We start from the raw sequence: 18,297 nt of genomic DNA on the forward strand, positions 1-18,297 counted from the left end.
ACAACCTGCTTGTGATATATGGCTGTCCTGATTATAGATAGAAGAAATATTTCCTGCCTCAGTAGCATCTGTTACAGGCAAAACCTAGGTCTCTAGGTTTTAGACATCTGTTTCCCACCAATATTTGAGTGGCAATTGGATGACAGAGCAAAGAGAGAAATGTATTTGAATTAAAACTAGAGACAAATGTAAACAATATGGGGCGATCAAGGTGTTTTCAGTAGATTGAGAAGTCTTTAAAAATACCTACCTGAGTTGCTGAAGTCATATAATTGAAGAAATAGTTCATGGTTTTATAGGACATTATACTGGGAATGGTTTAAATAATTTATTGGTTCTTTTAAAAAGTCACCCAAGTGCAGTCTAAATCTGTGAGTCTTTGTGGGCAGATAGAACCCTTGTGCAAATCAGGAAAAGGCACTACGTCCTCTGGGCAGATACAGTCCCACACTAGGGTGACTGCTTGCCAGGAAACATGGGATTTAAAACTTCCTTGGATGGAGGCTTTTTGTTTTTGCTGAAAGAATTGTTTCTCTGAATTTCATCTTGTGCTTAGCCAGCTGGATGAGCTTTTGGATGCTCTCACACTCTGGGTTTGCTTTAAGGCCCTCAGGCAGTTTGATTGCATCTATGCAAGATAAACCCAATCAGCAGGATGTTGTGTTTTTTGAGAAAAATGGACTTCTCCATGGACATTTTACACTTCCTTTCCTCAAAGATGAGGTTAAGGTAGGTGCCTGAGTTGTTTTACCATCACATTTAGAGGACTTTCCACAGCTATAGAGAAGATTTGTATTTGATATGGCTATGTAAATAGAAGCCCCAGAGTAGACAGTAATAAAAATAGTGGCTTCCTATGACTGAATTTTTTTTACACACCAAATTGTTTTTATTAAGGAGATTTTGCAGGGAAGAAATAGCATTCCTTCCTCACCCTAGATAAAACACAGAAAGGAAATAAAAATGTCAGTTTTTATTGTTCATTTTGAGAAAAGCATAATTCTTCCAGTGATAAAGATACTTGTCATTTTTAACATTTAAACCTTAAGGAGGTTGTGTACCATTTGGATCTTTGCTGGAGCAGAAACAAATCATGGTAATTTTTAATTGTGTGAAAATTTAAATATATTAAAAGTTGAGAGAAGAGCTTAATGAACTCCCATGTACCTATTACTTACTTTCAACAGATACATACCAGCATTTTGCAAAATTATTTTCATCTATTCTTCACTCTCTGGCGCACCCACACACGCACACACACACACACACACACACACACACACACACACACTCTTTGTAAAAATTTCCTAGGGTTTCAATTTTAAAAATCATATTTTCAATATTCATTTCTCTAACAGTTGAGAACATTTTTCTTTATATAAGCACAATTCCATTATCACACCTTATAAAATTAGTAATAATTCCTTAATATTACCTAATACCTCGTCCATATTCAAATTTCCCTGATTGTCTAAAAATGTCACCTTCATTTGGTTAAGTATTTAAGCATAATGCATTTTTTTTGAAGTCCTCTACATATGATGACAGAGATTTGTTTAATAACTCCATAGGTTAGTAATTTACAGCTAGGAATCAACTCAAGTGTGGGATTATTTGACTTATGAGAGCAGGGAATTTAGCTATCATAAAGATTTTGAGGTAAATACGTAAAGGCCAGTGACAGGTCTTTTTTCCCTACTAGGTTAATGACCTTCTCTGGAATGCAGATTCCACCGTGCTTGCAGTATGGCTGGAAGACCTTCAGAGGGAAGAAAATTCCACTCTAAAAACCTATGGTAAGACAGCTCTAGTATCTCAGCCTTCTGCCCCATAAAATGTAATTGAAAGTAGTAGGCCGTGGAGTTTCCTTTATCCCTTTCACTTAGTCCTATAATGGAATCAAAGATAACTGAGGGGGGTAGGTAGAGATGAGGGAGTGGTTAGCTTTTGATGGGAGGGATTTCAGTTATGTATCAGGCAGGGTATCTAGAGAAATAGAATCAGGGTAAGCTGGCTGGTTGGAAATTCAGTGAAGAGTTGATGTTGCAATCTTGAGTCCAAAATCTGTGGGACAGGCCCACAGTCTGGAAACTTGGACAAGATTCTGTGTTACAGTCTTGAGACAAAATTCCTTTTTCTCTGGGAAGCCTTAGTTTTTGCTCTTAAGACTCTATAAACTCTTTGGATGAGATCTATCCACATTATGGAGGATAGTCTGCTGTACTTAAAGTCACCTGATTATAAAGGTTAATCACATCTGCAGAATTCCTTCCCAGCAACATCTAGACTGGTGTTTGACCAAACAACTAGACACCATAGCCTAGCCAAGTTGACATGTAAATTAACCATCACAAGTCATCAGTGCTTTCTCTTCATGGATGGTACCAGTGTAGCAAATCAAAATGCTAGCCAAAGGAATACTGTGGAAGTGAAAGAGAAATGAGATTAGATATAAGTAAGAATCTTCTGTAGCTTTTAAATGGTAAATCAAATTGTAAATAAGTATTTTTCAGTGTATATGTAATATGTGAAAGCATTAGAAAATAAAGATGGGAAGAAAAAAAGTTCTTCCGTAATTCTGTCACTCAGTAATAATCACTATTTAAATTTTCTTGTCTTCCTGATTTTATGTATACATCTCAGTATAGCTGTGATCTCATTTTTGTTAAATATGTAGGTATGATACCTGCAGTTTTGTAACTTGTTTTTACAGTGTGTCACAAACTATTTCCATTTCAGATATCTATCTGTATCATTTTAACTTGCTGTATATTCATTTATGCTACAGTTTATTAAATCTTATGTTGTTAGACGTTTAAAGTTTTGTAATTTTTCACTGTCATCAATAGTGCACTGAACATTTTTTTCATAAATCTTTTCATTTACTTGATTATTTTCTGAGTGGCTTTCAAACGTTTTAATCAATAGAACTAACTGAAATGTTATTAAGAAGCTCATTCATTCATTTATTCATTCAACACAATAGTTCTCAACCCTGGCTGCAACTTTAGAAAAAAAAATGCTATCCATGTCTTATCTCAGAGTTGCTCTCAGTGCGTTATAATGGGGACTATACATCAGTATTAATTTAAAAAAAAAAGCTTCCAGGTGATTTTTTTTTTGTAAACACTGACATTTATTTATTTATTTATAATTTTATTTATTTATTTATTTATGGCTGCATTGGGTCTTCGTTGCTGTGTGCGGACTGTCTCTAGTTGCGGCGAGCGAGGGCTACTCTTCGTTGCGGTGCACGGGCTTCTCATTGGGTTGGCTTCTCTTGTGGAGCACGGGCTTTAACTGCACAGGCTTCAGTAGTTGTGGCTCGCAGGCTCTAGAGCACAGGCTCAGTAGTTGTGGCGTACAGGCTTAGTTGCTCCACGATGTGTGGGATCTTCCCAGACCAGGGCTCGAACCCATGTCCCCTGAATTGGCAGGCAGATTCTTAACCACTGCGCCACCAGGAAAGTCCCCAGGTGATTTTTTAAATGTGTAGCCAGAGTTGAGAACCACTGACTAACCAGGTGTTAATGGCTGGCCCTGTGATGTGCTCAGGATAAAAGTGTTGCTGCAAGAACAGCCACAACATCTGTCTTCACAGAGCATGAGCATGTAGTCTAACTTAACCCAAAGCTAGGTCAAAGTATTGTAGTAGCCTTGTTCTAGAACTAGGTTGGATTTGCTGTGACTGCTGAGTTAAGAATTAGTGATCAGGGAGATGTTTAAAGAAAAGAAATTCCTTAATATAATTAAAATCTTCATTTATGTGTGTCACCTGTTTAACAAAGGTTGGCTTTGACATGATTAGGTCTTTTTTTCCCAGGTTTATTGAGATATAATTGACATGCAACGTGTACATTCAGGAGGTACAATGTGATGATTTGATACATGCATATACTGTGAAATGTTTGCCACAGTAAGGTTGATTAACTCATCCTTCACTTCACATAATTACCATTTTTGTTGTTATGGTGAGAACTTTATTTTGGCTGCGTTGGGTCTTCGTTGTTGCGTGTGGGCTTTCTCTAGTTGCGGCGAGCGGGGGCTATTCTTCCTTGCCGTGCGCGGGCTTCTCATTGCAGTGGCTTCTCTTGTTGTGGAGCATGGGCTCTAGGCACGCGGGCTTTGGTAGTTGTGGCACACGGGCTCAGTAGTTGTGGCTTTTGGGCTCTAGAGCACAGGCTCAGTAGTTGTGGCACACGGGCTTAGTTGCTCCGTGGCATGTGGGATCTTCCCGGACCAGGGCTCGAACCCATGTCCCCTGCATTGGCAGGCGGATTCTTAACCATTGCACCACCAGGGAAGCCCGGTGAGAACATTTTAAATCTACTCTCGTAGCAACTTTCAAGTATACAATACAGTATTGTTAACTGTAGTCACCACGCTATACATTAGATCTCTGGAACTTGTAACTGAAGGTTTGTACTCTTTGACCAACTTCTTTCTGTTTCCTGCACTCTACAGGTCTTGGTCTTGTTCTTTTAAGGGTAATTGCATGCTGATCTCCCTTGGACATAACTGCATGCAAAACACCTGGAAGAAAATAATAAGTATCTTAAGCATAATACAACATAGTGATGCTAGTCTAGTGCTCTTGGATTGGGTGTTTTAATACTTTTAATCTAATTGCCAAGTTTTCTTCTTTCTAAGTCTTTATGGGAAAAAAAACAACTCACTAAAGCACTGTCCTATGGTAGGAGCCTTCCATCATCATGATCATGAAGGTTTGAAGGTAGAGGCAGAAATGAACACGTGTGCTTCTGACCTTGTTGATGCTTAATATTTTGTCCTCATGAAAAGCTATACTTTAACAATTATTGTTAATATTATTATCTTAATGAGGAGGCTGAGCAGAAAGGGTCATTTGAAAAAGAAAAAGGTGTCCTCATCCCTCTCTAGCAAGTGGTACGAAGTCTGGTCCTCTGGCCCCTGCCTCTGATGGCCTCCTTTTCATTTTCCCCTGCAGTTCAGCTCTGGACTGTTGGAAACTATCACTGGTATCTCAAGCAAAGCCTGCCCTTCGGCACCTGTGGGAAGAGCGAGATTGTGTCCCTGATGTGGGGCCCAGTGACCCCATACCGGCTGTATGTTCTCTGTCAAGGCTGGCATTACCTCTGCTATGACTGGCACTGGACGACTGACCGGAGCTCAGGAGATAATTTAAGTGACATGGCAAATGTGGCTGTTGTTGATGGAAGTAAGGAGCTGAAAAGTGTGTCCATGGGCCTGCAAGGGGCCTGAGCCAGGAGCCTGCAGATGTGGTAGTTTGACTTAAACAGTGCAGGATTTTTATTTGATTGATTATTCTGGTTGTTTGGTTTGTTTTTACTTGCTTTGGTTTCGATTGGATGGGAACACCCTTAGGTGAGGCGTGTACTCCCCTGAGGACCATAGTCTCTCCTCTCCCCCCCACCACATCCCTCAACTCCCTTTTCTACTACAACCATGGCCTTTACATATTTACTTGTCTGGGCTTTGAAGACATTGACATTTCTGACCCTGGGTGGAGAGGAAGACAACAGTAGGCTTGTGGCATTGGTGTGTCAGCCTTGTCTTTGTGCCCTGACAAAGCATTCCGTTGACTCTCACACCACTCCATTGTGTTGCTTTGTTTTTTGATATAATGCTTGCTAATTATGTACCTTTCCAGTATCTTCAGTTCAAGTCACAGACATCTGCCTAGTACTCGGATTGGATTGGTGTTTTTTAATTAGGTTGAGGGCTTTTGTTTAGTGAGGGGAAAGAAACTAGGGAAAGTCAGTCTTTCCTGAATAGACAGTTTATTTATTGCTGATGACATAAAGGAAAACTTGCTTCTAAGATTGTAATGTGAGTTGGTGTACTAATTTATGTTCTATGTAGTGACCATAATACTGATTTTACAATCATATGTTCTGTATAGAGGACTTAAGCACATATGCCTTATTACCAGATCCATGTACAGGGAAGTGCTTTAAGGATTTTGGTTTATTCTGGCTTGGTTGCAGGCCCAGGTTTAAAGCTAGAACTCTGAACTTTTGGCCTGCTTGCCGTAGTCCCTGGCACCTGAAACTCCAAGCCCCGTGATGGACTGCTATAGGCCTGGAGGTGACAGTAGCCAGATATAGACAGATCTCTGACACTAACTTTCCTCCTCTACACTGTATTTAAGCTTATTCATGATAAAAACACCAACAATTACTTTTAAGAATCGCTGTATATTTTCTCCCACCATTATTAGTTAGTGGTACTGTGCTGTTCAGTTGCCTTGTTTTACAAATTGAACATCCATGTGTCTAATCCTCTTTCTCTCTCGCATGCAGACAGGATATTGGTGACAGTCTTCTGGCAGAGTGTGGTTCCACCTCCCATGTGCACCTACCGACTGCTGCTCCCACACCCTGTAGCTCAAATCATGTTCTCCACACACCCTAAAAAGAGTAACGACCTCGCTGTCCTAAATGCCAGTAACCAGATTTTTGTTTATAAATGTGGTATGTTCAAAAACTGTTATCAGGATGTTCTGAATCAAATCTCTCCTACGCAAAAGCAAACTATAGTTTGGTGTTGCGTTGGCTCTAGGGCTTCGAAAAATTTTGAAGTTTATAATTAATATCATTATTACTGTGATGTTTAATTGACTTGTAGGGTTTTTTGTGTGTTTGTGTGGGGGGCTTCAATCCTACTCTGGCTAATAAGAACAATTCTTTTTGCTTTGTTGAACTTGAAGGGTTAGTTATTTAAGAATAATTCTCAATCCTAGAAAGAACGTAGTATCTCATTACATCCTTAACATGTTTTACAGTTTTCATTGCCATTGCACATATTTTCAGTTGATCTCACAGCTTTCCTAGGAGCTATGTCAGAGGTGGAGTTTTTCTGTTTTATAGATGAGGAAACAGAATGCCAGAGGGTTTGCAGTCTGCTTGAGCAAGAAAGGACAAGGACCTCTACTTAGGTGTTTTAGCGTCTAATCTAGTTGTCCTTCCACAGTCCTGTTGCTCGCAGTTTCTAGTTGCTTTCCTGATGTACTTGGAGAACCTGTAATTTGTGAATTCTATGGTTGTATCGTAAGTTATACTGGCACATGGCAGTGGTAGCCTTGTTTTCAAATAAGTTTTGAATTCTCAGCCTGAAAGGTAGGCAGAAATTTAAGAAAGAGGTTGAGATGTGGTTATTTTCTAGATTGCTTTATTTGTAAAGTGGATTACCTTCTAGAACCCATTAAATGCAGGACCCCATATCCGTGGTATCAGGAAAAATGTTTGTAGCTTACTATGATAGTATTTGCATTTTTTCCCCCTAGGTGATAGTCCAAGTGTAGACTCTACGGTGAAACTGGGAGCTGTGGGTGGAAATGGATTTAACATTTCTCTTAGAACACTTCATCAGGACAAGAGATACACGTAGGTTGTTCTTAGTTGCCTTGGAACTCTGGGCACAGAAGCAGCCAGCATTTAGTCCTAAATTCAGCCAACTGTTATTATCTTATCCTGTGCCTGTTGCTCAGTGGAACAAGAAGTAGATACAACACCTGGGCCCTGGTTTTTCAGCCTGGTTGGGGAAGTCAGTTACCTATATATCTGAATGTCATATATGCTGATGGGTGGCAATGGAGCATAAGTCTTAAGCTGACTTAGAACCCATTCCCCCACCATCCCTGGGGGGTTTTCAACAGGGAATATCCCGTGGGAAAGATGGAGATGCAGATGATAGAGCACAGTGCATTTGCCTACACAGATGAGGATACGTACATTGTTAATGTGCGGCTGACCTAATGCAGTCTCTAGTTTGTCTCATCCTACAGTGCAGAACTTTTGGCTGCTGTGTTTCGAGGCTCTCAGGATGGAAATCAGAATTCATTTTCCTATGGAAACGATAGTATGAACAGTTGGATATAATTGAATACCTCAGGTACATTATAGGCATTGTAAAATGACCCAGAAGCCAAATTATTAATTATAAGTCCATTTCTGTGAGAATCCAGAATTTGATTCTGTTCTGTTTAATGAGCCCATGTTCTTTTTTTTTTTTTACTTTCCACTTTATAACAAAGTGAACCAGCTATACATATACATATATCCCCATATCTCTTCCCTCTTGTGTCTCCGTCCCTCCCACCCTCCCTATCCCACCCATCTAGGTGGTCACAAAGCACCGAGCTGATCTCCCTGTTCTGTGCGACTGCTTCCCACTAGCTACTGATTTTACATTTGGTACTGTATATATGTACATGCAACTCTCTCACTTTGTCCCAGCTTATCATTCCGCCTCCCTGTGTCCTCAAGTCCATTTGCTAGTAGGTCTGCATCTTTATTCCCGTCCTGCCCCTAGGTTCTTCATGATCATTTTTTTTAGATTCCATATATATGTGTTAGCATTTGGTACTTGCTTTTCTCTTTATGACTTACTTCACTCTGTATGACAGACTCTAGGTCCATCCACCTCACTACGTATAACACAATTTCGTTCCTTTTTATGGCTGAGTAATATTCCATTGTATATATGTGCCACATCTTCTCTATCCATTCATCTGTCGATGGACACTTAGATTGCTTCCATTTCTGTCCTGGCTATTGTAAATACAGCTGCAATGAACATTATGGTACATGACTCTTCTTGAATTATGGTTTTCTCAGGGTATATGCCCAGTAGTGGCATTGCTGGGTCGTATGGCAGTTCTATTTTTAGTTTTTGAAAGGACCTCCATACTGTTGTCCATAGTGGCTGTATCAATTTATATTCCCACCAACAGTGCAAGAGGGTTCCATTTTCTCCACACCCTCTCCAGCATTTATTGTTCGTAGATTTTTTGATGATGGCCATTCTGACTGGTGTGAGGCGATACCTCATTGTGGTTTTGATTTGCATTTCTCTAATGATTAATGATGTTGAGCATTCTTTCATGTATTTGTTGGCAATCTGTGTATCTTCTTTGGAGAAATGTCTATGTAGGTCTTCTGCCCATTTTTGGATTGGGTTGTTTTTTTCTTGTTATTGAGCTGCATGAGCTGCTTGTAAATTTTGGAGATTAATCCTATGTCAGTTGCTTCATTTGCAAATACTTTCTCCCATTCTGAGGGTTGTCTTTTGCTCTTGTTTATGGTTTCCTTTGCTGTGCAAAAGTTTTTAAGTTCCATTAGGTCCCATTTATTTATTTTTGTTTTTATTTCCACTCCTCTACGAGGTGGGTCAAAAAGGATCTTGCTGTGATTTAGGTCATAGTGTGTTCTGCCTATGTTTTCCTCTAAGAGTTTGTTAGTGTCTGGCCTTCCATTTAGGTCTTTAATCCATTTTGAGTTTTTTTCTACGTATGGTGTTAGGGAGTGTTCTAATTTCATTCTTTTACATGTAGCTGTCCAGTTTTCCCAGCAGCACTTATTGAAGAGGCTGTCTTTTCTCCACTATATATTGTTGCCTCCTTTATCAAACATAAGGTGACCATATGTGCGTGGGTTTATCTCTGGACTTTCTATCCTGTTCCATTGTCTATATTTCTGTTTTTGTGCCAGTACCATACTCTCTTGATTACTGTAGCTTTGTAGTATAGTCTGAAAACTGGGAGCCTGATTCCTCCAGCTCCATTTATCGTTCTCAAGATTGCTTTCGCTGTTCGGGGTTTCTTGTGTTTCCATACAAATTGTGAAATTTTTTGTTCTAGTGCTGTGAAAAATGCCATTGGTAGTTTGATGGGGATTACATTGAATCTGTAGATTGCTTTGAGTAGTATAGTCATTTCACAATGTTGGTTCTTCCAATCCAAGAACATGGTATATCTCTCCATCTATTTGTACCATCTTTAATTTTTTTCATCAGTGTCTTATAATTTTCTACATACAGGTCTTTTGTCTCCTTAGGTAGGTTTATTCCTGGATATTTTATTGTTTTTGTTGCAATGGTAAATGGGAGTGTTTTCTTAATTTCACTTTCAGATTATTCATCCTCAGTGTATAGGAATGCAAGAGATATCTGTGCATTAATTTTGTATCTTTCTCATTTACCAAATTCATTGATTAGCTCTAGTAGTTTTCTGGTAGCATCTTTAGGATTCTCTCTGTATAGTATCATGTCATCTGCAAACAGAGACAGCTTTACTTCTTCTTTCCCAACTTGAATTCCTTTTATTTCTTTTTCTTCTCCAATTGCTGTGGCTAAAACTTCCAAAACTATTTTGAATAATCCTGGTGAGTGTGGGCAACATTATCTTGTTGTTGATCTTAGCGGAAAAGGTTTCAGTTTTTCACCATTGAGGACGATGTTGGCTGTGGGCTTGTCATATATGGCCTTTATTATCTTGAGGTGAGTTCCCTCTGTGCCTGATTTCTGGAGGTTTTGTATCATAAGTGGGTGTTGAATTTTGTCAAAAGCTTTCTCTGCATCTATGAGATGATCATATGGTGTTTCTCCTTCAGTTTGTTAATATGGTGTATCCCACTGATTCATTTGCGTATATTGAAGAATCCTTGCATTCCTGGAGTAAACCCCACTTGATCATATTGCATGATCATTTTAATGTGCTGTTGGATTCTGTTTGTTACTATTTTGTTGAGGATTTTTGAATCTATGTTCATCAGGGTTATTGGCCTGTAGTTTTCTTTCTTTGTGACATATTTGTCTGGTTTTGATATAAGAGTGATGGTGGCCGCGTAGAAAGAGTTTCAGAGTGTTCCTCCCTCTGCTATATTTTGGAAGAGTTTGAGAAGGATAGGTGTTAGCTCTTCTCTAAACGGTTGATAGGATTTGCCTGTGAAGCCATATGGTCCTGGACTTTTGTTTCTTGGAAGATTTTTAATCACAGTTTTAATTTGAGTGCTTATGATGGGACTGTTCATATAATCTATTTCTTCCTGGTTCAGTTTTGGAAGGTTGTGCATTTCTACGAATTTGTCCATTTCTTCCAGGTTGTCCATTTTATTGGCATAGAGTTGCTTGTAGTAATCTCTCATGATCCTTTGTATACCTGCAGTGTCAGTTGTTACTTCTCCTTTTCCATTTCTTTTTTTTTTAACATCTTTATTGGGGTATAATTGCTTTACAATGGTGTGTTAGTTTCTGCTTATTAACAAGGTGAATCAGTTATACATATACATATGTTCCCATAGGTCTTCCCTCTTGCTTCTCCCTCCCTCCCACCCTCCCTATCCCACCCCTCCAGGCTGTCACAAAGCACCGAGCCAATATCCCTGTGCCATGCGGCTGCTTCCCACTAACTATCTACCTTAATACGTTTGTTAGTGTGTATATGTCCATGACTCTCTCTCGCCCTGTTGCAGCTCACCCTTCGCCCTCCCCACATCCTCAAGTCCGTTCTCCAGTAGGTCTACGTCTTTATTCCTGTCTTACCGCTAGGTTCTTCATGACATTTTTCTTTCTTAAATTCCATATATATGTGTTAGCATACGGTATTTGTCTTTCTCTTTCTGACTTACTTCACTCTGTATCACAGACTCTAGGTCTATCCACCTCATTACAAATAGCTCAATTTCGTTTCTTATTATGGCTGAGTAATATTCCATTGTATATATGTGCCACATCTTCTTTATGCATCCATCCGATGATGGGCACTTTAGGTTGTTTCCATCTCCGGGCTATTGTAAATAGAGCTGCAATGAACATTTTGGTACATGACTCTCTTTGAATTTTGGTTTTCTCAGGGTATATGCCCAGTAGTGGGATTGCTCGGTCATATGGTAGTTCTATTTGTAGTTTTTTAAGGAACCTCCATACTGTTCTCCATAGTGGCTGAACCAATTCACATTCCCACCAGCAGTGCAAGAGGGTTCCCTTTTCTCCACACCCTCTCCAGCATTTATTGTTTCTAGATTTTTTGATGATGGCCATTCTGACTGGTGTGAGATGATATCTCATTGTAGTTTTGATTTGCATTTCTCTAATGATTAATGATGTTGAGCATTCTTTCATGTGTTTGTTGGCAGTCTGTATATCTTCTTTGGAGAAATGTCTATTTAGGTCTTCTGCCCATTTTTGGATTGGGTTGTTTGTTTTTTTGTTATTGAGCTGCATGAGCTGCTTGTAAATTTTGGAGATTAATCCTTGGTCAGTTGCTTCATTTGCAAATGTTTTCTCCCATTCTGAGGCTTGTCTTTTGGTCTTGTTTATGGTTTCCTTTGCTGTACAAAAGCTTTGAAGTTTCATTAGGTCCCATTTGTTTATTTTTGTTTTTATTTCCATTTCTCTAGGAGGTGGGTCAGAAAGGATCTTGCTGTGATTTATGTCATAGAGTGTTCTGCCTATGTTTTCCTCTAAGAGTTTGATAGTTTCTGGCCTTACATTTAGGTTTTAATCCATTTTGAGCTTATATTTGTGTATGGTGTTAGGGAGTGATCTAATCTCATAGTTTTACATGTACCTGTCCAGTTTTCCCAGCACCACTTATTGAAGAGGCTGTCCTTTCTCCACGGTACATTCCTGCCACCTCTATCAAAGATAAGGTGTCCATATGTGCGTGGGTTTATATCTGGGCTTTCTATCCTGTTCCATTGATCTATCTTTCTGTTTTTGTGCCAGTACCATACTGTCTTGATTACTGTAGCTTTGTAGTATAGTCTGTAGTCAGGGAGCCTGATTCCTCCAGCTCCTTTTTTCGTTCTCAAGATTGCTTTGGCTATTCGGGGTCTTTTGTGTTTCCATACAAATTGCGAAATTTTTTGTTCTGGTTCTGTGAAAAATGCCAGTGGTAGTTTGATAGGGATTGCATTGAATCTATAGATTGCTTTGGGTAGTAGAGTCATTTTAACAATGTTGATTCTTCCAATCCAAGAACAGGGTATATCTCTCCATCTATTTGTATCATCTTTAATTTCTTTCATCAGCGTCTTATAATTTTCTGCATACAGGTCTTTTGTCTCCTTAGGTAGGTTTATTTCTAGATATTTTTTCTTTTTGTTGCAATGGTAAATGGGAGTGTTTTCTTGATTTCACTTTCAGATTTTTCATCATTAGTATATAGGAATGCCAGAGATTTCTGTGCATTAATTTTGTATCCTGCCACTTTACCAAATTCATTGATTAGCTCTACTCGTGTTCTGGTAGCATCTTTAGGATTCTCTATGTATAGGATCATGTCATCTGCAAACAGTGACAGCTTTACTTCTTCTTTTCCGATTTGGATTCCTTTTATTTCCTTTTCTTCTCTGATTGCTGTGGCTAAAACTTCCAAAACTATGTTGAATAAGAGTGATGAGAGTGGGCAACCTTGTCTTGTTCCTGATTTTAGTGGAAATGCTTTCAGTTTTTCACCATTGAGGATGATGTTTGCTGTGGGCTTGTCATATATGGCCTTTATTATGTTGAGGAAAGTTCCCTCTATGCCTACTTTCTGCAGGGTTTTTTATCATAAATGGGTGTTGAATTTTGTCAAAAGCTTTCTCTGCATCTATTGAGATGATCATATGGTTTTTTTCCTTCAATTTGTTAATATGGTTTATCACATTGATAGATTTGCATATATTGAAGAATCCTTGCATTCCTTGAATAAACCCCACTTGATCATGGTGTATGAGCCTTTTAATGTGTTGTTGGATTCTGTTTGCTAGCATTTTGTTGAGGATTTTTGCATCTATGTTCATCAGTGATATTGGCATGTAGTTTTCTTTCTTTGTGACATCCTTGTCTGGTTTTGGTATCAAGGTGATGGTGGCCTCGTAGAAGGAATTTGGGAGTGTTCCTCCCTCTGCTATATTTTGGAAGAGTTTGAGAAGGATAGGTGTTACCTCTTCTCTAAATGTTTGATAGAATTTGCCTGCGAAGCCATCTGGTCCTGGGCTTTTGTTTGTTGGAAGATTTTAAATCACAGTTTCAATTTCAGTGCTTGTGATTGGTCTGTTCATATTTTCTAATTCTTCCTGATTCAGTCTTGGCCGGTTGTGCATTTCTAAGAATTTGTCCATTTCTTCCAGGTTGTCCATTTTATTGGCATAGAGTTGCTTGTAGTAATCTCTCATGATCTTTTGTGTTTCTGCAGTGTCAGTTGTTACTTCTCCTTTTTCATTTCTAATTCTATTGATTTGAGTCTTCTCCCTTTTTTTCGTGATGAGTCTGGCTAACGTTTTATCAATTTTGTTTATCTTCTCAAAGAATCAGCTTTTAGTTTCATTGATCTTTGCTATCGTTTTCTTCATTTTTTTCCATTTATTTCTGATCTGATCTTTATGATTTCTTTCCTTCTGCTAACTTTGGGATTTTTTATTCTTCTTTCTCTAATTGCTTTAGGTGTAAGGTTAGGTTGTTTGTTTGAGATGTTTCTTGTTTCTTAAGGTAGGATTGTAGTGCTATAATCTTCCCTCTTAGAACTGCTTTTGCTGCATCCCATAGGTTTTGGGTCGTTTTGCTTTCGTTGTCATTTGTTTCTAGGTAGTTTTTGATTTCCACTTTGATTTCTTCAGTGATCTCTTGGTTATTAAGTAGTGTGTTGTTTCGCCTCCCTGTGTTTGCATTTCTTACAGATTTTCTCCTGTAATTGATATCCAGTCTCATGGCATTGTGGTCGGATAAGATACTTGATACAATTTCAGTTTTCTTAAATTTACCAAGGCTTGTTTTGTGACACAACATATGATCTGTCTGGGAGAATGTTCCATGAGGAGTTGACAAGGAAGTGTAATCTGTTGTTTTTAGATGCAATGTCCAATAAATATCAATTAAGTCCATCTTGTTTAATGCGTCATTTAAAGCTTGTGTTTCCTTATTTATTTTCATTTTGGATGTTCTTTCCATTGGTGAAAGTGGGTTGTTAACGTCCCCTACTATGATCGTGTTACTGTCGATTTCCCCTTTTATGGCTGTTAGTATTTGCCTTATGTATTGAGGTTCTCCTATGTTGGGTGCATGAATATTTACAATTGTTATATCTTCTTCTTGGATCGATCCCTTGATCATTAGGTAGTGTCCTTCTTTGTCCCTTGTAATAGTCTTTGTTTTAAAGTCTATTTTGTCTGATATGAGAATTGCTACTCCAGCTTTCTTTTGGTTTCCATTTGCATGGAATATCTTTTTCCATCCCCTCGCTTTCAGTCTGTATATGTCCCTAGGTCTGAAGTGGTCTCTTGTAGACAGCATATATACTGGTCTTGTTTTTGTATCCATTCAGCCAGTCTATGTCTTTTGGTGAGAGCGTTTAGTCCATTTACATTTAAGGTAATTATCGATATGTATGTTCCTATTCCCATTTTCTTGATTGTTTTGGGTTTGTCATTGTAGGTCTTTTCCTTCTCTTGTGTTTCCTGCCCAGAGAAGTTCCTTTAGCATTTGTTGTAAAGCTGGTTTGGTGGTGCTGAACTCTCTCAGCTTTTGCTTGTCTGTACAGGTTTTAATTTCTCCATCAAATATGAATGAAATCCTTGCTGGGTAGAGTAATCTTGGTTGTAGGATTTTCCCTTTCATCACTTTAAATATGTCCTGCCACTCCCTTCTGGCTTGCCGAGTTTCTGCTGAAAGATCAGCTGTTAACCTTATAGGGATTCCTTTGTGTGCTATTTGTTGTTTTTCCCTTGCTGCCTTCAATATTTTTTCTTTCTATTTAATTGTTGATTGTTTGATTAATATGTGTTGTGGCGTGTTTCTCCTTGGATTTATCCTTTATGGGAATCTCTGTGCTTCCTGGACTTGATTTACTATTTCCTTTCCCATATTAGGGAAATTTTCAACTGTAATCTCTTCAAGTATTTTCTCAGTCCCTTTCTTTCTCTCTTCTTCTTCTGGGACCCCTATAATTCGAATGTTGGTGTGTTTAATGTTGTCCCAGAGGTCTCTGAGACTGTCCTCAATTCTTTTCATTCTTTTTTCTTTATTCTGTTCTGCAGTCTTATTTCCACCATTTTGTCTTCCATGTCACTTATCTGTTCTTCTGCCTCATTTATTCTGCTATTGATCCCTTATAGAGAATTTTTAATTTCATTTATTGTGTTTTCATCATTGCTTGTTTGCTCTTTAGTTCTTCTAGTTCCTTGTCAAACGTTTCTTCTGTTTTCTCCTTTCTATTTCCAAGATTTTTGATCATCTTTACTATCATTACTCTGAATTCTTTTTCAGGTAGACTTCCTATTTCCTCTTCATTTGTTTGGTCTGATGAGTTTTTATCTTGCTCCTTCATCTGCTGTGTGGTTCTTTGTCTTCTCATTTTGTTTAAATTACTGTGTTCGGGGTCTCCTTTTCACAGGCTACCGGTTCGTAGTTCCCATTGTCCGTGGTGTCTGCCCCCAGTGGTTAAGATTGGTTCAGTGGGTTGTGTAGGCATCCTGGTGGAGGGGACTAGTACCTGTGTTCTGGTGGATGAGGCTGGATCTTGTCTTTCTGGTGGGCAGTTCCGCCTCTGGTGGTGTTTTTTGGGGGGTCTGTGATCTGATTATGACTTTAGGCAGCCTCTCTGCTTTTGGGTGGTATTTTGTTCCTGTCTTGCTAGTTGTTTGTCATGGGGTGTCCAGCACTGTAGGTTGCTGGTCATTGAGTGGAGCTGGGTCTTGGCCTTGAGATGGAGATCTCTGGGAGATTTTCACCGTTTGATATTACGTGGATCTGGGAGGTCTCTGGTGGACCAATGTCCTGAACTCAGATTTCCCACATCAGAGCCACAGGCCTGCCACCTGGCCGGAGCACCTAGACCCTGTCATCCACACGGCTAAGAAGAAAAGGGAGAAGAAAAGAAAGAAAGAAAGAGAGAGGGGGGGAGGGAGGGAGGGAGAGAGAGAGAGAAGCAAAGACAGAAACAAAGAAAGAAAGAAAAGAAAGAAAGAAAGAAAAAATATAATAAAGTTGTTAAGATAAAAACAAAAAATAATTATTAAAAATTAATTTAAAAAAAGGAAAGAAAGAAAGAAGAGCGCAACCAAAGCATAAAACAAATCCACCAATGGTAACAAGTGCTAAAAACTATACTAAAAAAAATGGACAGACAGAACCCTAGGACAGATGGTAAAAGCAAAGCTATACAGACAAAATCACACACAGAAGCATACACATGCACACTCACAAAATGAGAATAAGGCAAAAAATATATATATATCCTTGCTCCGAAAGTCCACCACCGCAATTTGGGATGATTCATTGTCTATTCAGGTATTCCACAGATGCAGGGTACATCGATTTGAGTGTGGAGATTTAATCTGCTACTCCTGAGGCTGCTGGGAGAGGTTTCCCTTTCTCTTCTTTATTCGCACAGCCCATGGGGTTCAGCTTTGGATTTGGCCCCACCTCTGCATGTAGGTCGCCTGAGGTCATCTGTTCCCGCTCAGACCAGATGGGGTTAAAGGAGTAGCTTATTAGGGGGCTATGGCTCACTCAAGCTGGGGAGTGGGGGCTGGTGGGCAGGGAGGGAGGGCGGGGTGCGGAATGCAGTCCGAGCCTGTGGCGGCAGAGGCCGTCATGACATTGCACCAGCCTGAGACATGCTGTGTGTTCTTCCGGGAAGTTGTTCCTGGATCACGGGACCCTGACAGTGGTGGGCTACACAGGCTCCTGGGAGGGGAGGTGTGGATAGTGACCTGTGCTTGCACACAGGCTTCTTGGTGGCTGCAGGAGCAGCCTTAGCATTTCATGCGCATCTCTGGGTTCCTCGCTGATAGCTGTGGCTTGTGCCCATCTCTGGAGCTCCTTTAGGTGGCGCTCATAATCCCCTCTCCTCGTGCACCGTGAAATAAAGAGGCAAGAAAAAGTCTCTTGCCTCTTCGGCAGCTCCAGACCTTGTCCCCGGACACACTCCCGCCTAGCTGTGGTGCACTAGCCCCCTTCAGGCTGTGTTCATGCAGCCAACCCCAGTCCTCTCCCTGAGATCCGACCTCCGAAGCTGGAGCCTCAGCTCCCAGCTCCCACCTACCCTGGTGGGTGAGCAGACAAGCCTCGCAGGCTGGTGAGTGCTGGCCGGCACCCATCCTCCGTGAGGGAATCTCTCCACTTTGCCCTCCGCACCCCTGTTGCTGTGCTGTCCTCCGTGGCTCTGAAGCTTCCCCCCTCCAAGCCCATGTTCTTAATTACTGCACTACTTTGTCTCCTGGGAACATTTATTTCTAAATTAATGGGAATAATGAGCCAATAACTGAATATAACAAATAATATGTTTCTTAAATGTCATTATATGCAATATATTTAATAAATGAATATATTTCCTACCTGTGTATGATTTGGGAGCTGTCTGTATAATGCTTAGTAATTTTTCAAAGAGCATGTACATGGATTATTTCACTTCACAGACTTGAAAGTTTAGAGGACAGATTTAAGGCAAACTAGAAAGCGTGAGGCAACTGAGAATGTAGTTTCATGTTTTAAAAGATTGTGAGAAGGATAGCTCTAAGTCATTTAGAGAAG

The 18,297-nt window shown here is 39.7% G+C and overlaps 1 protein-coding gene across 1 annotated transcript in view; it reads left to right on the plus strand.

Annotated features, from left to right (window-relative positions):
• The window catches only part of LOC132418188 (elongator complex protein 1-like), an 83,397-nt gene that overhangs the window by 10,519 nt on the left and 54,581 nt on the right, over positions 1 to 18,297 (plus strand). The window contains 5 exon segments of the mRNA XM_069540344.1: positions 606 to 729; positions 1,703 to 1,796; positions 4,967 to 5,197; positions 6,303 to 6,473; positions 7,286 to 7,385. Coding sequence (XP_069396445.1) covers positions 606 to 729; positions 1,703 to 1,796; positions 4,967 to 5,197; positions 6,303 to 6,473; positions 7,286 to 7,385 — 720 coding nt within the window.

This window comes from Delphinus delphis, chromosome X (assembly GCF_949987515.2).
Source record: "Delphinus delphis chromosome X, mDelDel1.2, whole genome shotgun sequence".
Taxonomy (NCBI): Eukaryota; Metazoa; Chordata; class Mammalia; order Artiodactyla; family Delphinidae; genus Delphinus; species Delphinus delphis.